We start from the raw sequence: 23,262 nt of genomic DNA, 5'->3' as shown, positions 1-23,262 counted from the left end.
GCGTGGTCCCATGGTGTTTATACCTGCGTACTATTGTTTGTACAGATGAACATGGTACCTTCAGGCAAATGGAAATTGCTCCCAAGGATAAACCAGACTTGTGGAGGTCTACAAGTTTTTTTTTTTTGGGGTCTTGGCTGATTTCTTTTGATTTTCCCATGATGTTAAGCAAAGAGGCACCGAGTTTGAAGGTAGTTTTTAAAATACATCCACAGGTACACCTCCAAATGATGCCAATTAGCCTATCAGAAGCTTCTAAAGCCATGACATTTTCTGGAATTTTCCAAGCTGTTTAAAGGCACAGTTAACTTAGTGTATGTAAACTTCTGACCCACTAGAATTGTGATACAGTGAATTATAAATGAAATAATCTGTCTGTAAACCTAAGTGTATGTAAACCTCCGACTTTAACTGTATATACAAATCCACAGGTTTCCTTAGTGCCGTTATCTGTGGGTCAGTACAGAGGGTAGAACCAGCCCATTGATTACCATTTACCACAAGAGGAACTGCATTTTTAGATCGTTCACTTTTCATACAGGACAGAAAGGAGAAATATGAAGTGAGAACTTAATGTCCCTTCATCTGAACCACTGTCCTTACCTCTTGACAGATCGTATTGCCGGTGTGATGATGACGAGGAAGCCTCGTCAGAGATTGTGCCCCTGATAAGTTATGGTTCAACCTCTTGCATAGGCTCTATGTTTTGGCCAGTGTGTTCTTAAAACGTTCTCTTTCAAGTCCCTGGTCCTATTGTGTCTGCTGTCTCTTCTATCTAATGTTGGCTTTTGCTTCACTTTTGTCCATACAAATGCGTAAAACAACATATATGCTGCATAGCTTTAGCAGTGCTTGTGGGTTTGCGCTCATAATGTGTGCTTATGTTTAAGTGTGCATGTCCGCTGAAATCAGTGTGTGTGTGTGTGTGTGTGTGTGTGTCAGGACAGTTTCTCTGTGAATTAAGCTAACAGTACATGGTAGATATTTAAGAAAAATACTTCACCCAAGCAGTAACTAGTGTTTTCCTGTTTGTAACATGCAAGAAAACCATCTAGAATAATCTCTTAATGTGTAAATCTTTAATGTGTTTTTGTACAGCATCGGGCCTTTGAGTTTACCAAGGAAAGAAAACTATTCTCTATACAGCCTGTCCAATGTATCCATTTTTAAGTAAATAACCTTATTTTAGTACACAACTTTGTGGTCTGGCCTTGGGTTATTTACGCTTTCTTTTTGATGAGGGTTAACCTAGTAAGGTGCGTCCGTCTACTGGAGGAGAAACATACAGCATATTGATGTACTGTAATATAGAGTTCACCTCTTCACACAATCAATTCCTCTGTCCCTTCACTTAATTGATTTATGTTCACTGTAGTCTGTATGGAGCCAGTGTCTTGTAGAAAATGTTTTTTCTATACCTGGGTCCTCATACATGTATAAGCAATGTTGCAGTCATAAAGCACTGAAGGCACACTATTATGGTAGCATGGTGATATCTTAAAGAGCCCACCTTCTATTCTGAGTCAGTGTTTTCTATAGAATATGGTTTTATGGTCCAGAATGCTCATGCTCCCGTTCCCCTTATAACAGCCTACAATAACTTCAGGGAAGTTGTATTGCAACGCTTTTAAGTGGTTTACTGTATGACACAGGAAACATGTTTATACTCACTCAACCTTTTTATATACGCTCCTCCCAGTATCAATGTAAGAGATCAAAACACGGGTGGCATAGCAGCTGTTAGTCTAGTGATTTGATTTCACTCAGTCCAACGTCTCTCCTCTGACTGCAGACCGGCCACAGCTCCCTCAGGTGGTGTGATGAAGGAGAAGCCCAGCGAAGACGTTGTCGTTAGGGTCATCAGTCACCAGAGTCCCTCCCAACAGTTCGAGGCGGAGCTCCTCTCCTTGCCGCAGCTGTAGGAGACACACACGGGTGACGGGGCCATACGAAGCCATCTTGTCCTGATGCAGAGTGGCAGCCAGCTCCCCATTCTCTCTCCTCAGCCCAGATAGCGAGGGACCAGTTTCAAAGTTCAATGTCAGCACGAAGAGGTAGACCCCTGCTAAAGGTGCTTGGAACATCCCAGTGTGAGTGGAGTACATCTGGCCGACGTTTAGGTATGTGTCCCCCGACACCAGCAGGCTGTCACTTGGTCTGCTGCGCTGTATGCTTCTGGCCAAAAACATCAGGGGACTGTCCCTCAGCTTGGATAGAACTGAAAGAGAAGAGACAGGGAATTGTCAGCTGTTCTCTGCTATCTGTTCATATGAATCCTTGTCATAGACAGTATACTTATGCTTGGATCACTTTATAAGCTTGAACGAAACAAAAAAAATGTTCACCAGGGGGCAGTCTTGTGTTGTCTGTTAGTGTTGCTGGTAATGTTGATACCCTCAGTCATGCTAACAGCTCCTTTTAACCCATTGCTAACACTTACTTGAGGGTGTTGCACTGTATAGATCCCCAAGGATCTTTCTTTGTTTAAAGTGCATTCTGGTCTTAAGGGAGGTTTAGAAAGAGATGTGGCTCAGCATGATAGAGGTACAGATAACTGCCAAAATAAAGGAAACACCAACAGTGTCTTAATAGGGTGTTGGGCCACCACGACAGTGAACTGCTTCAATGCTCCTTGGCTTAGATTCTAAAAGTGTCTGGAACTCTATTGGAGGGATACGACACTACTTCCATGAGAAATTCCATCATTTGGTATTTTGTTGATGGCGGTGGAAAACGCTGTCTCAGCCGCCTCTGCAGAATCTCCCATAAGTATTCCAATTGGGTTGCGATCTGGTGACTGACAAACACACACCCTTTTAACCCCCTATGCTCCTATGACACCCCTCTTTCGAAGTCTTTGCTAGAATCTCAATTGCATACTCCTCACGTCCTCTCTCCTCTCCGCCTCCTCAAAACCCATTGGATGAGAAAGCCAGAGGTCCCTCCCCTCTGACCTTCTCTTCCAATGGGTTTTGAAAAGGAGGCAAGGAGAGGACATGAGGAGTATGCAGTAGATGAAAGGCCACTAGGCAAAATAATGAGCACCTGGGCATTTTTAAACATGACCCTAAGTATGATGGGACGTTACTTACTTAATTAACTCAGGAACCACACCTGTATGGAAGCACCTGCTTTCAATATAATTTGCATTCCTCAAGTGTTTCCTTTATTTTGGCAGTTCCCTGTTTTTTTAATAGATTGATGCCTACCTGATGTATCCCTCCTGCTGCGAAGGTTAGCGCGCTCTCCAATGTGATCTTTTATCCCCTCTTTCTTGTCCTTGCGCTTCCTCTCTCTCTTTCTTTCCTTCCTCTTCATCAGGGCCCACAGCTGGTCCAGGTCCAGGGTGCTCTCTGATTCGGCCAGCCCCTCTGAGTTACTGAAGACATTTTTAAAGAGCCGCAGATGATTCTCTAGACCCTTCCTCAGCCAGGCCACCTCCACCTGCATTTTGGCCTCCACACCACCAGACGTGCTGTCTTTGGTGATGTTGCAGCTGGCAGGGCAAGGCCTGTACTCCAGCCTGTTGACCTTCTCCCCCAGCTCCTCCACTGCTTTCTCAAGGCTCCGCAGGTCACTGTCCGAGTAGTCTTGCCGGTCCTCAGAGGCTGCTGAGTCCATGAGGTGGTCACTCCTCTGGTCTCCACTCCTCCTCTTCAGCCCGCGGGAGGCCAAGTCTACTAGCACGGAGGGCTCGTCTGAGGATGGGACTTCCTCTGCCCGGGCAGCGTCCAGCAGGGTGGTGAGGCTGAGGTTCTGGCCCCTGATCTGATGCTGCATGTGCTGGAGCCTCTTCTGCAGCGCTGGGATGGAGTGAGCCTCCTGTTTGTGGAGGGGCCAGTCCATGAACCCCATCACCTCCTCCCCCAGGAGCATCTCCAGCACTTCAGTGTGGCGGATGGCGTCCTTCAACAAAGAGTAAAAGGAACTGGAGAGGTGGCGCATCTCAGCCTCCAACCTTTTGTCGCTCTCCTGCAGGCTGAGCACGTCCCTGTGGCTGCCCAGGACTGAGGTCATCAGCTGAGTCAGGTTGTTTTGGAGAGTTTTGCTCTTCTCTTGCTCGAAGGCCAGGGAGGCCATGACGTCGTCCACAGAGGGACCCCAGTGCTCCGACCCAGCATCAGTGCTTCCATCCAGGGCCAGCCGATTGTCGTTGGCCAGCTCGGTGACGTTGGTCAGGCCCTGCTCCAGACGGGAGAAGGAGGCGGTGAATGCCTTGCAGTCACAGTCTCCGGCAGCGCTGACGTTCTGGTAGAATTGTGTGTACAGGTAGTCCATGTCAGTCTCCATCTCCTGCAGCTGCTCCGAGTGGATGGTCAGGTTGCTGGCCAGTTCATTGACGCGGTTCAGCACGGCTACTTTAGCCGCTTCCACCTCCAGGCCCGTCTCCATGAACTGGATCTGGCTGTTCCTCCCCGTCTGGGCAATGTTCTCCTCAAGGTCTCGGAAGCCCCTCTTCAGGTCCAGGACGTTGTCATTGGCCATCTCTAGGTCTTCCACCAGGGCATTTACCCTCACTGTGTTGTTGACCACCTTGTTGTCCAGACGGGTGATAGCCTCCCACACTGCTGAGTCCTTTGGAGGCTGCTGGGCCTGACTGGGATGGACCTGGCTGGGTTCTCTCCTGGCCCCTGGGTTGGTCAGGTGCCTCTGGAGCACTTCACTCAGACGGTCCTGCTCCAGCTTCATGTCTGACAGGGTGGCATTCATGGACTGGAGATTAACCTACCCAGGAGCCATGAAAGACATGAAGAATATTTTTCTCACTTAATGCCCATAATGTGCAAGTCTAAAAGTCTGTTACTAACGCAGAAGTGAGGAACTAAATCTAAAAGTTTTTCATTATGAAATAGTTGCGTTACCATGCCATGAGATACATTAATGAGGGATTCGCTGACCTGTAACATCTTGTGGTTGCGTTTGATCTTGCCGTCAATGTCTGTCTTGAAGTTGGTGATGTTATAGTGCAGCATGGCATGCTGGGAGTGTAGCCTGTCTGCCATCTCAGCTCTCTGTCTCTCCAGTTCCCTCCTCACCTCCTTGGTGTCTTGGAAACTCTGCTCCAGCTTAGCCTCCAAGGCCTCGGGACCCTCTCCAGCCCCTGCTCCACGCAGGGCTGCCTCCTCTACCTTCCACTGAGAGTTCCGGAGCAGAGCCACATCCCGGGACAGACCTTCAACCTCCTGGGTTAGGTGCTCCAAGGTGCGGTTGTAGCCATCCAACATGGGCTGGAGCTGGGACATTAGCAGGGCCATCATGTGGAGTAGAGGGAGGGGAGACTGGGAGTCTTGGTAGGGCAGTAGAGGGACAGCTTCCACCTCATCCCTGATTGGATCTGGGAGACAATCCAGGAAATCAGAGCACAATATTTACTCACATCAATCGGTTTAAAGCATCAGAACTAGACATATTTTCAGTTTTAGACATATCCACTTTGTAACTTCACAAGGCTGAGATGACACCTCAACAATTGTACACACACATCAATGTGTATAGGAACAGAGCAAGACTCCTTTTCAGTACCTGTTAGAATGTATTCTCTTGTAAAGGCCATTCATATCAGTTGTGCCATTAGTTCTTTAGGAACAGTTATGAGAGCCCTTTGTCTCTCAAGAAATCTTCAACGTGTTTGGTTTTATCCCCAAAAATTGTTTTCAAAGTCCAATGGCAAGCTGCCAAAAATAGGAATAATAACATTTTCAGACCTATATTTGGACATTTAATTTCCCTTATGTATTGGTCTTCCTGACTGAACCCCTTTGTTACAAGAAAGCACAGTGAATAATTGTTGGATTGGTTTGTTTCATGGCAGTGTTTTTGCACCCCAGAGATGGCCCTAATGGACGCAGTTCCTTTTACAATGATACAGGCTCCAGGGATTTTCACATCTTCCTAGAAACTGTCCGTGTGAGTGTCTATGTCTGACATTGAATTCCCCCACCCACATGTATTAATTACCAGACTGATTACTGCTGTGCAGCGAACATTGATGTAAACTCACGAGATCAGGCAACTTGCGAGGCTACACATGTATGCCCCCTGGGAATAAGTCCCAGTTCTGACACTGTCACCCTTGTATCTGGACATAGTCCAGACCCCCAAGCTGCTCTGCTTTAAAGTGTGATCTATGTGATCAGAGGGCCTCTCGTCATTTAGGGCTTGTTTTTCTAATAACATTGGAAAGACCCTCCATTAATTCAGGGAGAAAAACACTGTTCCCTTATGCTTTCCCTCTAAGAGGTCAGATACAGTGAGGTCATACTGAGAGAGGAAATCAGGTCGCCCCCTGCCATGAGAGTTCTACAAAGTTGGAAGAGGTTCTCTATTTTTTTTAAATCCCACCGATCAAAAGAAGTAGGAAAGTAGTGTTTTCAAATAATTTCACTAATTTCCCTGCAATGTTAAAGAGAAACTTTAACAATAACATGTAGGCCGATTTGTCTTTAGTCTGAGTTGATGGAAGTCTGATCGGTAATTTATTCATCCAGACATTACGTCATGGCCTTAGCCTGTTGTCTTTCCCAAACAAGAATAATATGTCACAGGAAGTGAGAATATACCACAGCAGCAAAAACTATGGCACCCTTCACTGTGTGTGGCTGTAATATGAGACCTCACGCTATATCACCATCCCACTGCGGATTACATCATCCACACACACAATGTAATGGGGGGGGGGATTTTTCCCAGAAGAAAGAGAGGATTTCCTGAGAAGGAAGCTGTAATGAGTATAAGGGGGGGCACTAAGCTAGAGGTGTCACTGTGGAGGGATGGAGTCGTGGAAATGCTCCCCATAGATGTACGTGTATTTTTCCTGGTCAAGCCTTCCCCCTTTCAACTGTGTTTTTTTTACAGCACTATTCTAAAGCCTGTCGATTCTCTCGGAGGATGTGAATGAGACAGGCAGTTGACCAGACAGTAGTGCATAAATAACAGCTGGGAGTATTAACATGCCAGACAGGAGCTTAGAGAAATAGGAGTATTTCACTGTCAGTTTTGTATTAACATTGTATTTACTTTTTTATTGACTATGAGATGGTGAGTGAGCAGGTGTGTCCAGTATGTGTCTTTGCATGAGTGTCTCAGAGGTTAGAGCAGGGGTCATACATGGGTTTAGGAGTGTTGATTACCCTGCCTCCTTTTCATGGCCCTGATTTTAGGGGTGTTGATTACCCTGTCTCCTTTTCATGGCCCTGATTTTAGGGGTGTTGATGATTACCCTGTCTCCTTTTCATGGCCCTTTTCATGGCCCTGATTTTAGGGGTGTTGATGATTACCCTGCCTCCTTTTCATGGCCCTGATTTTAGGGGTGTTGATGATTACCTTCCTTTTCATGGCCCTGATTTTAGGGGTGTTGATGATTACCCTGCCTCCTTTTCATGGCCCTGATTTTAGGGGTGTTGATGATTACCCTGTCTCCTTTTCATGGCCCTGATTTTAGGGGTGTTGATGATTACCCTGCCTCCTTTTCATGGCCCTGATTTACCTCCTAAAGCACAGTCACAATCCTGGCCTTGGTGGTCCTAACTTATAGTTTATTTAACCAGGCATCCTAATGTTTTCCCACTGTGATTAACATGTTAGTACAGCACTGGTGATTCTAAGGTCCCAACTTACCTCCATGGTTGAAATCCCGCTGGTGGTGGTTAGGGTTGTGGGGGTGGTTGTAGCCATGGTGAGGGATGTGCTCCTGGGCCTGTCGAGGGTATGAGGGGGACTCTCGGGACTCTGTGTGTTTGTTGTTGTTGTCAGCCTCTGAGGCATGGAGTTCGTACAGAGGATTCTCAGACACCTGGAAGTCATTCTGCTCCCTCTCAGCCTGGTGGGTGAGTCTAGACTGTGCACCTAGACCGACAGACAACAGACAGATTGATGGGATGTTAGGAGAGGCTTTCATTCAACACAGTGGCACAGAGTAGTAGCTGTGTCTCTCTTCCCTGACCATGAGAACCATAGCCTTGGGTTAGCTCTCTGTCCCCCCACTTCTGACCCCACTTCAGCCAACCCTGTGTGTGTGTGCTTGATTAGTGTGTGTAACACAATGGTTATTCGACTCCAGTAGTGGTCAAGAATTAGTTATGAGACCTTTGCGGTTTAGGAAGCCCTCTCTATAAGGGGTGTGGAGGTACTGAAAGCAGACCAGCCGATAACGGGGGACTTTACGTCTTTATTTTGGCCTAGAATTGGCCCAAAAGGGCAGAGGGTTATTTTTAGGTCCCTAGTTATTTCTAGGTCACACCCCCTTTACAGCCTTGCTTGATGCCCTGAGAACGGTTCACACACCCTTTCCTCCCTCCCCTGGGAGATGAACTTCCCACGGCCTGCTATAGCTTTTATACAAATGCTCCTTCTTCTGGCGCACTAGCGTTTCCTCAGTTTGTTTGAGGCAGAGAGGGCGGCACGGGGCGTTTGATTGAAGGCCAGCTTACCCAGTCAACCCCCCCCAACATGTAAACAGACGGGTCAGATAGGCAGACCTACCTGTGTGGTGAGGCTCAGTGTCTCTGGAATGTGGTCGTCCTGCCACCGTAGGGTCCGCAGGGTCAGACACTGAGGGAAAGAGGGGGAAAGAGGAAGCGAGAGGATAGCAGGGAGTGGATGTTACTTTTATTGGTTCCACCAGCTTTCGTGAACACGTGACTTTCTCAGCCAGTGTCTATTGCCGAGTTAAGGGCCATTTCACGCATGGGAAATCTGTTTGAGATTTAACCTAAATCTTGCTCTTAGTACAAAGAGTCAGAGCCAAACTCATTAACTAATCCAGGAGAAAGTCTAGAGTAGGCCTGTGGAAACATATTGCACCATGAGGTTACTTCTTATGCCAAAATGCAATTACTAACACTCAACCGTGTTGATGCTCGTCGACTTAGGGGCCGTGGCAGCCCATCATTCAGGGCAGAAAATTGGTGTGGGGGGTCTTGCCTGTTTTGCATGTTATTTTGGCATTAATATGTGTCACATATCAGTTTGAAAGCAATGTAAAAAATTTTTTTATATATATATATATATATATATATATATATATATCTCATTCAGTTAATAAAGCTCCAAATAAAGCTCCAACATGCAGGTGTTTCAGCTCAGTGCTTTCTGTGGTGGGGCAAGCCAGCAAAAAATAGGATCATATTGCCGTGATTGGCTCAGGGTTCTGTCACTCATGGGGACACAACGTCATTGCCAAGTTTATGTCCTTAGTAAGAGTAGACATCCAAAATTTCAGCCCTTTGGGTCCTGCCATAGAGTTATATTACAAGTGGCCTTCCAAGAAGACTCCAGGTCATTGGCCACGGATAAAATTACATCAAATCACGTTACATGTACAGTAGCTTTGATTGGACTGATCATGTCAACATCTTACTTTCCAAGTCTTAGTTAGCAGTCATCATCATGAATCAAGTCGACAATCTACTGGCAAATCCTTTTTAATCATTGTCATATGAAGAGAAATTATAGATAAAACGTATCGGTGCTCATCGGCCATGAAGATTACACAACAGGTTGGAAATTGCAAATTCAACAATGAGTCGTTTGGAAGGAATCAGTGGCTAACTGCAAAGCAAACAGTAGCCTGCTATTCAATGGAGTAGCTGTGTTTCTTTTTTTTCCCAGAGTTCCCACCATAAATCCAGAGAATGTCAGACTTTGACAGTTTGATGACAAAACCACCGCACCACCTTCATGTTTAAGTGAGCACATCACAAGCCATGGTGTAATACGAAGTGTTTGTTGTGTAGTAAACTGTTAGTAGCCCATGTGCCTCACGCTAATAATTTGGTGTATTTTCACTTCTTAATTTCGCCTAACGTTACTGTTCTGACTCGGTGGGCTGCACATGTAGCCTATAACCTGTTTGAGAAATGTAATCTAATATTATAAGAGCTTTCATTGTCTGCTTTTATGCCCCCTTTATTTATACCAACGGTTCTGACTTGGTGTACATGGAAAATACTGTAAGAGCAGACCATGTTCTGCCTTCTGTCGCTGTACTTTTCAAAAGTGCCGAACACATAGTTATATTGTCTACGTCCATCTCAGCTCGCTCATTAATGTCTTAATCGAAATTACAGAATGCCTCTTATCTGCTCATCTTTCCCTCATGCCATAGTTTGTACATCTCAATTGTCAGTAGAACCCACATTTGTTTTAAGCAAGTCAGCCATATCAACTATGTTTTTAAAAAGGCAGTAAAGGAGACTGAATGAACTGTTTCGTTGCCAGACAAGGCTGCGCTGATAGCCAGGTGTAGCAGTGGTAAGGATTCACTCCATTTTACTGGAAAGAAAGCTCTGTTGTTGGGACAGCTTTATGTCGGCCCTAACAGTATGTGGGCACCGCTTGTTACCATTATAGTGCAATTAATGTATTGTTTAGTGTAGTGTCTTTTCTGGCATGCATCTGAACATATTTTGATTGTTTGCCCCACCAAGATGTACATGCTAAAATCGCCACTACTAGGGGTCCTAAAGTATACAGCATGTGTGCATCTCTGTTTCAGTACCTGTTTCCTCACAGTTCTCCCCTCCGTGTCCTGGGCAGCACCTCCACAACAGGGCTGTGAAGATCTTTTGCTTCTCTCTGTACACTGGCCGGGTAGAGAGCTTGTACCTAAACACAGAAAACAAGGTTACAACCACACACACACATTGGATTTCGCCTGCAAATTGAACTGATGGATCGTAAATAAGATGTGTGTTGGAGATATTTGTGTTATCATTGTTATTATATGAGAATGCTGGATCGAGCAGTGTGTGGGGAATTTGAGTGTGCATTGTCAATCTGTGATGTAATGCAGTGTGCTGTTAACATGTGGTTGAAGTTGACGTTTGAATGCACAGTGGGCTGAACTCACATGACGAGCTGGCAGTCAGGCGTGCCATTGGGACAGGGGCTCTGGGACTTGATGGTGTATTTTTCTGTGCCACAGGATTCAACAATGGATTCAATGCGGCGGTGCACGAATGCACACCAGTTTCTGGAAGAGGACACAAGCACACAGCGTCATTCCATTGATACTGTGCAATATCTATGTGTAATGAAACAGGAAGCTGGGAGACGGTTGAGATAATCAGGTTGCCAGGGGTTATAGTTCTCTCTGTCTTTGCTGCTGCTGCTGTCTCACAGTTTGCTTGTTTGCAATTCTGTGGTTATCCTTCCTGTTTCTACAGGTCAGGGCTACAAACATAACATCCGCTCCAGAGAGGCACCGACTACTGGACTTTCCCATAACTTAACAGTTATAATGCATAGTGTTCATTTTCATTTATCTTGATTCATTGTGAACAGGGCCAAAAATGTAAATCCATGTGGCAGCATCTGCCTTTTCATTCAACCTTATTTGGGTGCTGTTAGACTCTTGAAGCATGCATTGTTTGTGTGTTTGGGTGGCCTGCATTTCAAAAGGCGTTTCACAAATATTTTTCCGTTTTACCGGGGCTTTGTTGTTGAGTTGTCTTATCGCTCCTAGTGCGGTCTCCCTCCTGACCCCTATCTACCCCCCACTTTTACAGTTGGCTTCAGAGCCTTGGCATGGTGACTCACCCGCCTGGTTCCTCCCAAGGGTTGCGCTGAAACAAGGATTCCCTGCTTACAACTCTGCCTTCTCAGCACGTACATAGCGCCTAATGACCGGCCAAAGACATCTATGGGCTGGATTTCTTTTCAGGACCTTCACACCGCTGTCTGCATATCTAATCAGGGAAATGGTATTCCCTTTCATTTTCCAGCAGAATTGTTTGATTTCAATGAATTCCACAAGTATTTATCTATCTCAGATGGTTTCTGGAGACTTATGCCGTCGTATTCCATTTGACCCCCATGACCTTCATTTGCTACAGCGGCTCTCCCCTTCTGACCCTGCCTAACCAGCACGTCACGGATCTGTGCTAACCTGTTCCAGACCGACTGTCCAAACATACCATTAGAGAAGATGAAAGATAGCCAGGGGTCAGTCTACATCACAGCAGGGGTCATCTCTCCACCGGCCCCTGACCCAGGTGAAACAGGTGTGGAGGGGGGATGGATTTCACCGCTCCTGGGTGGCCCTGTCTGAGACAAACCCCACGCCCTCTTGTCCCTCGCAATCAAGACACGATCAGACGTGAGGTCATCAGCGAGGGAAAGAGTTGACTGTAAACACCAGGTGAGCAGGCACCCTGGGGCCCCTCGAACTGACACGTGTGGTGGGGGAGCAGTTAGTGTGACCCGTCAGATCTGGTGTTTAGTGTTTTTTCTGGCTCACCTTGCTGAACCTGTGACTCAGAAACCCCACGTGGATGGAAAGGCGAAGTGAAGTGGCTGTCATGTTTTGCCAAACCACTCCCTCCCACTGTAGTCTGTAGCATTGTACGGAGTGGACACCGGTCAAGGGTTAATTAACTCTGCGTGTGTGTGTTTATGTGCGTTTGACTGCGAGGTTTTCCTGAGTAGGACAAGCTCTATCTGACCTAGCTCAACCGTTCAAGGTTAAGAATCCCTTTTAGACATAGCTATGTATGCATGTGCCATTCTCAGCCTTATCCCCCCTCTCTGTTCCTCAGTCATGGTACCAGGACCTTGTATTGGAAGATCCTCCACATGAGTGTGCCATTGGCTCTCTAATCTACCACCTCTGTGTCCAGGCCACACCAAACAAAGACCCTTGAAGTATTCAGGGGTGCAGCTGCAGAGGAGTGGAGAGGATTAAACCAAAAATACTTCCTCTGTTTCCAAGACAACAGGTGGTTAACAAGCAAGCGACCGCATCGTTGTGGCCCTGATATTGGAGTGTGGCCAAAGTCCTTCATGTATTGCACAGACACACGTACCGCCACGGCTCGTTTGAGAATTATTCCAGACTGCAGAGCCCGAGAATGTGTAGACTGGAGACATTTGACCTCTACTGATGAGGAGAACAAGAGGGTTCACCTTTTCCCTCACTCCGATCCAAGCCTGTCTTTCTCTTGGTCAGGAGAGCTATAAATGCGTGGGCTCTGTAGGAGGGGAACTCATGCTGAATAAAGAGTTAGTGGGAGGGGTGTCACAACAACCCAGCACTAATCTCATATTTCATAAACTGAGAGAACACGGTCTCTTGATCCCCCTCGAACAGGCTCCAGCTCTACCACAGTGTTCACCTCCACACAGACTAAACAGTGCCACAACAAACAAGCTCCTCTAATAAATGTTCAGTGCGTGAGGATCGCCATAAGACAGCAAATACAAGGAGATTGTTTCCCTTCCGATGCCAAACAGATAAAATCTTGAGCAATATCCTTGTTCAGCAGGACTGAATGTAAACTCAGTGTGGAATGTTTGATGGAATGACTGGAGGGTCACTGATACTTTGACTATTTATCCCCGTACAGTTTGTTTTGGCCTCTAGTGTGTCACAAACGGTGTTCTGCGCTTGAGCTCGTCTTTTGATATTACACAATAGAACAATATTATGCCATTTTTACAATATGGGAACGTTGGTCTGGTGGCCCCTGCTCTTTCTGCCATCCCAAGTGAAATGTGCACTCACTTTCTGGCAGAGAAACTGGATTCTTACCAGACCCCAGCAGTGGCAATGTGGTTCATAAAATTCTAGGAATTAGGTTTCTCACATACTGCTTGCTTGAACAGTTGAACATTTTCATTGGAAATTCACATTTCTCAATGTGAATTCCAATTTGTTAATTTGTCCTCTTGACCTCTACGATTACTTGCCCCTTCCACGCTCAACCCCACCGGCATGCTACTCGCTTGGCAGGTCTGCGTCAGATCTGCCCCATGTCACTTCCTCCTGGTCTGCTGTGACATCATGGAGGGCCATTCCTGGGAGAGCACAATAGCTGTGTAATTACCTCCTGTAGGCCTACGGCTCCCATCTCTGGCTTCGACCAGGAAGGAAGTCTCTGACGCTCTCATACACCGTAACCTACTCTATCCTGGGACACTCCCCCACGCAGCATATCAACATACACAGACAACATACACACTCTGGGGAAGATGTGAGAATCTCAAATCCTTTTCCCCAGTCACTTTCCACTGCAAATGCATTTGGCAAACCCTCACACAGCTTTGGTGGGGAGTTTCTCTATCGTGGTGATATGATACTAGAGCTGTGTTCACACTTCGACACCGGCCTCTCCCACAGTCTAATCATTGAGGTCAGTGGGGTTGATTAGGCCTCTGGCTGGGAGGAGAGCCGAGGTTGCCAAACAGGTTTTTTTTATTTTTACATTTTAACCATTATTTGACTTGGCAAGTCAGTTAAGAACAAATTCTTATTTACAATGACGCCTTAGGAACAGTGGGTTAACTGCCTGTTCAGGGGCAGAACGACAGATTTGTACCTTGTCAGCTCGGGGATTCGAACTTGCAACCTTAGTCCAACGCTCTAACCACTAGGCTACCCTGCCGCCCCGGTTAATCAAGTTAGCTAAGAGGCTCTGTAGTCTTGTTCAAGGTTGAAGAGTCATGTCATGACGCTAAATCAGATTTTTTTTTTGTAGTACTAACAACACCAGACCCAGATACTCCTTTTGCAAGATAAGTGAAAAACTAATATTAACAGAAGAGCTTTGTTTTTGGTTTCAAAGCCCAGACTCCTCTTTGCTTGTTGCTTATACAGTACAGCTGGCCTGGATAACACTGTCCCCTTTATACTGCGCTGTGGCCTTTTTTTACATGTTTTATTTAGTTCAAGAAAAGCCACATTGTGTCGGAGAGTGTTCAAAGTGTGGACCCTGACTGCTGCAGATGTTGATTTGGAAACAAAAGAGAAAATAACCAGATGATTATGGAGGCCCTGTTAGCCATTGAGTCGACATGGACTCTGAAACCCGACGGTACACAAAAGGCCTTTGTGCCAATGCCACTGGCAGACCGGCAAGACCAAGCACACTGAGAATCAAAGCTGATTCCCTTAGGCCATATTTTATGACCGTGAGTCAGAGGGTGAGTGTAAAGTGAGCGCATAGCAGCAACAAAGCAGAATTTGCCACACATCCATTCCAGACACAAAGCCATTCGTGCTGCGTCGGTGGTGGGTTGGAAGGCCCTTTTCTGAGGGGTCTGGAACCTGGAGCTGGGAGATGTAAGCAGCGGAGCCCCCGGCAGAGCCTCCTGCGAGGGGGGTAAGTACAGCCTCAGAACCCTTCTACGGACCCCAGCCGGAGCGTCAGGTTTTAGACTTGAACATGTCTTGATTTCAGTATTTTAGCTTTTCTTCCTATTATGTTGATTGTAATGATAGTGCGTAATGAAAGACATTTGTGTAAAAGTACAGTTAATCATGCAATGCCATGAGCGACGATGCTACAGATGGTACCTCCATCACACACTAGAGTGCTCTGTGTTGCATTTAAATATCTGAGCAGAATTAATTAAAACAGCTTAAGCAGTTAACTACTCCTCTCTTATACTTGCCTTGTTCATGGGTTCTTGTATTGAGTTGCTTAGCCTGTTGTCTGGGCCTGTTCCAGTTTGAGTCCACATAGTTCTGTTTGCTAGTTACAATGTAGTAGCCCACAGGTCTACAGTACATTCCCTCCCTGTCTGTGGCCTTTCAGAGCTCCCAATGGCCCAAAGCCTCAGGTCAGCCGTGAGCCGTCCATCCCGACGCCCCTTCCATATCCACACTCATCGCCCCACCCCCTGGGTTCTTACACATGCATTGTGTGCAGAATGAAACCTCCTCAGACCCAGCAGTGAAGCACAATGTTTGCACCACCGGAGGGAATTATCCTAGCATCGTAGCACACACACATACGTATCATCTAGACCCTGAGCACTCTCTCAGGCGGTATACACACCAAAACAACCGGATCTGTTACACCCTGGGGATGCCAATAACACTGTACTGAAAACCATTCAGCACTAAAATACACTGAGATCTGATCTGTTAGTCAGTGTTATTCATGTGCTAAAAGGTACTCCTACACTGTTGGAGGACAAATATAAGTTTGTAACAACAAAAAATGGACATTTTAAGAAGAAGAAATACTTTTTCCTTTTCGTAGTCAGTGCTCACTCTGACACTTCAGTTTACAGAATGTTTGATTTTATTCTTAACAACCAATGTGTTTTCCCTTTACAGATTCCAAGGCCAAAGTGCATAGATTTTTTTTTAACAATGAAGAGGAAGGACTCGCCTGAATACCTTTTCACATATCCAGTCTAACCATGAACCTGGGTTGAATTCCGAGGTAGCAAAAGACAGTATACTTTTTCCATTGTAGAGTAAGAGCTCTTCACACACTGACTGAATATACCTTTATTCACAAGTTGAACCTCTCATTGACCCCCCCTCCCTCCCAGCCTCCTCCGCCAGAAGAGCCTCCAATGAAAATTGTCCATCAGAGATATCACAGGTCACAACCTCACACTCCCCGGCCCAAACCTGCACTCCATTACAGTAATGGGGGTGACACACAAGAAAAAGGTATTCTTTGAATAACATCGTAAAGTAAACGTTTAAGTGGCTGCTCTTAAGGAGGGCTAATTGCTGGCTGTTCGGGCTAGCTCCTCAGGGAGCACATTATCGGGGGATCAGACAATTTGGGGTGTAATGTATGTATCTGGGTTAGAAGAATGACGGTGTCCAGTAACTAACTGGAGCAAAGATCAGGCTCTGCCAGCAGCTTGGGCTTTGAGCACAAAGTACAGGAAACCTATGGCTGTCTTATGGCTTTCTCTGCCATTTAAGATTAATTACTATTGATTAGTCTTGGCGAAGGAAAACCACGAGCCTAGTTATGACACACCCGGCCAGTGAAACCGTAGCAGTTTGTTTACGGACTCCTTCTGCTGAGGGCACATGTAAATATTTGCTAAACCACTTTGCCTTTTGTTTAGTTTCCCCCATGAGCACAAGCTTTGTGCTGATTGCAGAGGAAGATTGAAGAGATACCAAATGTTTCCACATAGGAGAGGTCGGAAAGAGTTGAATGTGCTGAGAGGGGAAAAGCCTGCAGGAAGACACCCCCGTTTGAAACCCAGCCCTCATAAAAGACATATTTCTGTATTTGGCATTTGTGTGCTACCCCAGGTTCTCAACCTGGGTAGTTGCTGCTATTACATTCATGCTGGTAGACCAAACATTGAATGTTCTGTTAGATGTGCATGCTGAGAAAGTGCATCTGTGTGTTTGTAGATCCATAGGTGGTGTGTTTTTCTACTCCTATAGATACTTGTCTGCACTGGCTGCCTATCAGCTGAGAAGTGGCTACTGTGAACAAACACTTACCCGGTGCGGGCTGGGTAGCTCCCTTCCTCTCCTGATGCTGGTGCAGTCTCCTTGGGCAGCAGACCCAGGGGGTGTTGTCCAGGACCAGCCTGATGGGGTTGCCCATGTGGTCCGTGCCTTATGGGGTGGTGGGCAGAGCCAGGGATATCAGGTCTGCGGCCATGGGGTCCATTCCTCAGGTGGGGGATGTCAAACTTCCCAGGTCCAGGGTGGACACCCACCCCCTGGGTATCCCAGCCTCCTCTCTCCACAGGCAAGCCTTGGTCCTCTTCCTCCACCTCAGGGTCTCTAGCCCTAACCTCACAGTGGGCCGTCACCATCAGCCCCAGCACCAGCAGCATCAGTTCCCCCACGGCTGTCATGTCTGCTTCCCTGCCTGGTCCTGATCTATCCACGCTAGCTAGCTGCCAAAAGCATCTGAGGCCTCTCCGGGACTGCTATTTGTTTTAAAAGAGTGGGTTTTGGAAATACCCCGCCCCATCTCCAAAAATCCTCCCCAGTCTGATTCCCCTCCCCCTGTTCCCCTCACTCACATATACTCGCAGAACACATGCACTCACACCACATCTCCCCTCCTTCTGAAGTTTTCAAAGCTCTCCAACAATCCTCGGAAATGAGCCTCCCACCCACCAGCCAGTTCCCTATGGAAAGGTCGCAGGCCCTGGAACAATGAGCCTGGCTGTGTCTCTCTCCCCTCTCTCAGGCCCACAGGCTGGAGGTGTTATTAGGATCCCCCCCACCACCACTCACACAAGCACAAATGCAGCACACACACACCAGCCGGGCCGGTGAGGAAGCAGCCCATTTCTCTTGGCAAGTTGGCAGGTCACTGGAATTCTAATGTTCTTATCACCTCGCCTCTGTCTCTCTTCCTCCGATTGGCATAGTGCAGGAAAAGGATGTTAGGGGAGAGAGCGAGGGATTGGACGTGTTTTTTAAAGGAGTGTAAAGGGGTGTTAGCCAGTGGATATAGTGAATCAGTCAAATGTATCTGCATGGGAGAGACTTCAGACTTCCCCTCTGGTTATCTCTGTCTCTATGCATCAGGATCACAAACTGGCCCATATGAGTAATCACCTATTAAATATTTAGTGGGATTCCCCATGTCACTGGCAGCAGTGTGAGAAAGAGGAGATGAATGACGTTATGTCGATACGTTGTTTAGCTTCAGGATGAGTCAGTGTTTGAGTTGAAATTGTATCGCCATGGCGACAGATGTTCCAATAGTTGAGTGGTTATAGTGAAAGTCACCTACCATGGTAACACTTCTGTACAAGTCTCAGTGACAGTGTTATTGTCACATTAACTTTAAGAGTTGACTTGGAATGTGTGCTGTTGCTGTGCTTATCTTCCCCAGTGCTTAGGACAGACTTGTTCACTATGGTATAATTTACTGTGCTCCTAAACATGGATGGCCTTGTAACTCTTTAGTAGCAGCAGGACCTGGGGACATCTGAAGTGCCTCCCTTATATACAAGGACAGACAGATTGTGGAAGCCCATTAAAATAGACAGACTACCATGATCATATACAGTACAGTAACAGGCTGGGACACTGTAGGGTCTGCTGCCCTAGATTCTGACCGTTGAAAGGAAAACAAAAAGAAAGGAAATGTTTTTCTTCTCCATAAGAACTTAATCCTCTGCGTTGTGCTTTACTTGTTTGCTTCCAGATGTAGCTCTAGCAGTGGGGTCGCTCCCTGCGGGTGGTCTGTGTGATCGTGGACTTGATTTTGTGTTCTTGGCTGCAGCAGGAGCAGCGGGGGACCCCAGGGTAAATTATGAGCATAGAGATAAATTAGTGTTCACTGGATCATCAGCAGGTGGCGCTAGTTTTACACGTAGAAAGCTGATGGGCCTTGTTTTGCCAGCTTTTATTCAGACGTTATGGCTAGCTGGGGCTGGGGATCAACATCCCCCCCAGGAGAGAGGTTGCCTCACACAGGGCAAGGAGGAGAGCTCTGGTCGTTACTGATCTGTGTTATTTTATTAGAACTGTGTAACTGTATATGCAGCATAGTAGTTTATATACAGTGGTAGGAAAAAGTACTCATACTTGAGTAAAAATAAAGATACTTTTACTTGAATAATTTTCTATTAAAGGTAAGTCACCCAGTAAAACAGTCAAATACTACTTGAGTAAAAGTCAAAGTATTTGATTTGGAATATATTTAAGTATCAAAAGTAAATGGAATTACTAATATGTACTTAAGTATCAAAAGTATAAACCATTTCAAATTCCTTAAATTAAGCAAACCAGACGGCACAATTTTTTTTTTAATGACGGATAGCCAGGGGGACACTTCAACACTCAGGCATAATTTACAAACAAAGCATTTGTGTTTAGTGACCCCGCCAGATCAAAGGCAGTAGGGATGACCAGGGATGGATGTTCTCTTGATAAGTGTGTGAGTTGGACCATTTTCCTGTCAAAATGTAACGAGTACTTTTGGGTGTCAGGGAAAATGTAAGGAGTAAAAAGTACATTATTTTCTTTAGGAATATAGTGAAGGAAAAGTTGGCAAAAATATAAATAGTAAAGTACAGATACCCTAAAAAACTACATAAATAGCACTTTAATGTATTTTTACATAAGTGCTTTACACCACTGTTTATATATACAGTCGTGGCCAAAAGGTTTGAGAATGACACAAATATTAATTTCCACAAAGTCTGCTGCCTCAGTTTGTATGATGGCAATTTGCATATACTCCAGAATTGAATGAAGAGTGATCAGATGAATTGTAATTAATTGCAAAGTCCCTCTTTGCCATGCAAATTAATTGAATCCCCAAAAACATTTCCACTGCATTTCAGCCCTGCCACAAAAGGACCAGCTGACATCATGTCAGTGATTGTCTCATTAACACAGGTGTGAGTGTTGACGAGTACAAGGAGATCACTCTGTCATGCTGATTGAGTTCAAATAACAGACTGGAAGCTTCAAAAGGAGTGTGGTGCTTAGAATCATTGTTCTTCCTCTGTCAATCATGGTTACCTGCAAGGAAACACGTGCCGTCATCATTGCTTTGCACAAAAAGGGCTTCACAGGCAAGAATATTGCTGCCAGTAAGATTGCACCTAAATCAACCATTTATCGGATCATCAAGAACTTCAAGGAGAGCGGTTCAATTGTTGTGAAGAAGGCTTCAGGGCGCCCAAGAAAGTCCATCAAGCGCCAGGACCGTCTCCTAAAGTTGATTCAGCTGCGGGATCGGGGCACCACCAGTACGGAGCTTGCTCAGGAATGGCAGCAGGCAGGTGTGAGTGCATCTGCACGGACAGTGAGGCGAAGACTTTTGAGGATGGCCTGATGTCAAGAAGGGCAGCAAAGAAGCCACTTCTCTCCAGGAAAAACATAAGGGACAGATTCATATTCTGCAAAAGGTACAGGGATTGGACTGCTGAGGACAGGGGTAAAGTCACTTTCTCTGATGAATCCCCTTTCCGATTGTTTGGGGCATCCTCAAAAAAGCTTGTCCGGAGAAGTCCAGGTGAGCGCTACCATCTGTCCTGTGTCATGCCCAAGGTAAAGCATCCTGAGACCATTCATGTGTGGGGTTGCTTCTCAGCCAAGGGAGTGGGCTCACTCACAATTTTGCCTAAGAACACAGCATGAATAAAGAATGGTACCAACACATCCTCCGAGAGCAACATCTCCCAACCATCCAGGAACAGTTTGGTGACGAACAATGCCTTTTCATGGATGATGGAGCACCTTGCCATAAGGCAAAAGTGATAACTAAGTGGCTCGGAGAACAAAACATCGATATTTTGGGTCCATGGCCAGGAAACCCCCCAGACCTTAATCCCAGTGAGAACTTGTGGTCAATCCTCAAGAGGTGGGTGGACAAACAAAACCCCACAAATTCTGACAAACTCCAAGCATTGATTATGCAAGAATGGGCTGCCATCAGTGGCCCAGAAGTTAATTGACAGCATGCCAGGGCAGATTGCAGAGGTCTTGAAAAAGGGTCAACACTGCAAATATTGACTCTTTGCATCAACTTCATGTAATTGTCAATAAAAGCCTTTGACACTTATGAAATGCGTGTAATTATACTTCAGTGTCCCATAGTAACATCTGACAAAAATATCTAAAGACACTGAGGCAGCAGACTTTGTGAAAATTAATATATGTGTCTTTGGCCACAACCGTACACTACCGTTCAAAAGTTTTGGGTTACTTAGAAATGTCCTTGTTTTTGAAAGAAAAGTTTTAAAAAAATGTCCATTTTAAAATGACATCAAATTGATCAGAAATACAGTGTAAACATTGTTAATGTTGTAAATGACTATTGTTGCTGGAAATGATAGTTAAAAAAAAAGGGAATTTCTACGTAGGTGTACAGAGGCCCATTATCAACAACCATCACTCCTGTGTTCCAATGGCACATTGTGTTAGCTAATCCAAGTTAATCATTTTAAAAGGCTAATTGATCATTAGAAAACCCTTTTGCAATTATGTTAGCACAGCTGAAAATTGTTATGATTTAAAGAAGCAATAAAACTGGCCTTCTTTAAACTAGTTCAGTATCTGGAGCATCAGCATTTGTGAGTTTGATTGCAGGCTCAAAATGGCCAGAAACAAATAACTTTCTTCTGAAACTCGTCAGTCTATTCTTGTGCTGAGAAATTAAGGCTGTTCCATGCGAGAAATTGCCAAGAAACTGAAGATCTCGTACAAAGCTGTGTACTACTCCCTTCACAGAACAGCGCAAACTGTCTAACCAGAATAGAAAGAGGAGTGGGAGGCCCAAGTGCACGACTGAGCAAGAGGACAAGTACATTAGAGTGTCTAGTTTGAGAAACAGACGCCTCACAAGTCCTCAACTGGCAGCTTCATTAAACAGTACCCTCAAAACACCAGTCTCAACATCAACAGTGAAGAGGCGACTCCGGGATGCTGGCCTTCTAGGCAGAGTTGCAAAGAAAAAGCCATATCTCAGACTGGCCAATAAAAAGAAAATATTAACATGGGCAAAAGAACACCGACACTGGACAGAGGAAGATTGGAAAAAGGTGTTATGGACAGAACAATCTAAGTGAGGTGTTCGGATCACAAAGAAGAACATTCGTGAGACGCAGAAAAAATGCTGGCGGAGTGCTTGATGCCCTCTGTCAAGCATGGTAGAGGCAATTTGGTGGTGGTAAAGTGGATCTTGAAGAAGGAAGGCTATCACTCCATTTTGCAACGCCATGCCATACCCTACGGCACTTAATTGGAGCCTATTTCCTCCTACAACAGGAAAAATGACCCAAAGCACAGCTCCAAACTATGCAATAACTATTTGGGGAAGAAGCAGTCAGCTGGTATTCTGTCTAATGGAGTGGCCAGCACAGTCACCGGATCTCAACCCTATTGAGGTGTTGTGAGATTACCTCAACAAATTGACAGCTAGAATGCCAAAGGTCTGCAGGGCTGTAAATGGTGCAAATGGAGCAAATTGCTGCAAATGGAGGATTATTTGATGAAAGCAAAGTTTTAAGGACACTTATTATTAAGGACACCATTACTATTAAAAATCATTATTTGTAGCCTTGTCAACATCTTAACTATAGTTCCTATTCATTTTCCAACTCATTTCATGTATATTTTCATGGAAAACCAAATCAAATCAAATCAAATTTTATTTGTCACATACACATGGTTAGCAGATGGAAATGCGAGTGTAGCGAAATGCTTGTGCTTCTAGTTCCGACAATGCAGTAATAACGAACAAGTAATCTAACTAACAATTCCAAAAAACTACTGTCTTACACTGTGTATAAGGGGATAAAGAATATGTACATAAGGATATATGAATGAGTGATGGTACAGAGCAGCATAGGCAAGATACAGTAGATGATATCGAGTACAGTATATACATATGAGATGAGTATGTAAACCAAGTGGCATAGTTAAAGTGGCTAGTGATACATGTATTACATAAGGATGCAGTCGATGATATAGAGTACAGTATCTACGTATGCATATGAGATGAATAATGTAGGGTAAGTAACATTATATAAGGTAGCATTGTTTAAAGTGGCTAGTGATATATTTACATTTCC

General features: G+C 45.4%; 1 protein-coding gene across 1 annotated transcript; it reads right to left on the bottom strand.

Moving 5' to 3' along the window:
- Positions 1-772: 772 nt before the first annotated feature.
- mmrn2a (multimerin 2a) lies at positions 773-17,652 on the bottom strand. The gene is made up of 8 exons (XM_024424627.2): positions 17,210-17,652; positions 10,850-10,972; positions 10,499-10,605; positions 8,482-8,550; positions 7,618-7,845; positions 4,899-5,335; positions 3,210-4,725; positions 773-2,218 (listed from the first exon to the last, which is right to left on the bottom strand). Exons 1-8 carry the CDS (start codon positions 17,569-17,571, stop codon positions 1,809-1,811), a joined length of 3,252 nt encoding a protein of 1,083 aa, XP_024280395.1. The 5' UTR covers positions 17,572-17,652; the 3' UTR covers positions 773-1,808.
- Positions 17,653-23,262: the final 5,610 nt, after the last annotated feature.

The sequence above is a fragment of the Oncorhynchus tshawytscha genome, linkage group LG06, assembly GCF_018296145.1.
Source record: "Oncorhynchus tshawytscha isolate Ot180627B linkage group LG06, Otsh_v2.0, whole genome shotgun sequence".
NCBI lineage: Eukaryota > Metazoa > Chordata > Actinopteri > Salmoniformes > Salmonidae > Oncorhynchus > Oncorhynchus tshawytscha.
The sequence above is the reverse complement of the archived record's forward strand: the minus strand, read 5'-3'. Positions and strand labels throughout refer to the sequence as shown.

Bases quoted from the DNA above. Each gene is read 5' to 3' on its own strand.
- mmrn2a (XM_024424627.2), bottom strand. From the start codon at position 17,571: ATGACAGCCGTGGGGGAACTGATGCTGCTGGTGCTGGGGCTGATGGTG. The intron at 7,846-8,481 runs GTAGGTCTGCCT...CTGTCGGTCTAG, and splicing joins CACTGAGCCTCACCACACAG to GTGCACAGTCTAGACTCACC. The intron at 5,336-7,617 runs GTAAGTTGGGAC...ATTGTCTCCCAG, and splicing joins GCGGGATTTCAACCATGGAG to ATCCAATCAGGGATGAGGTG.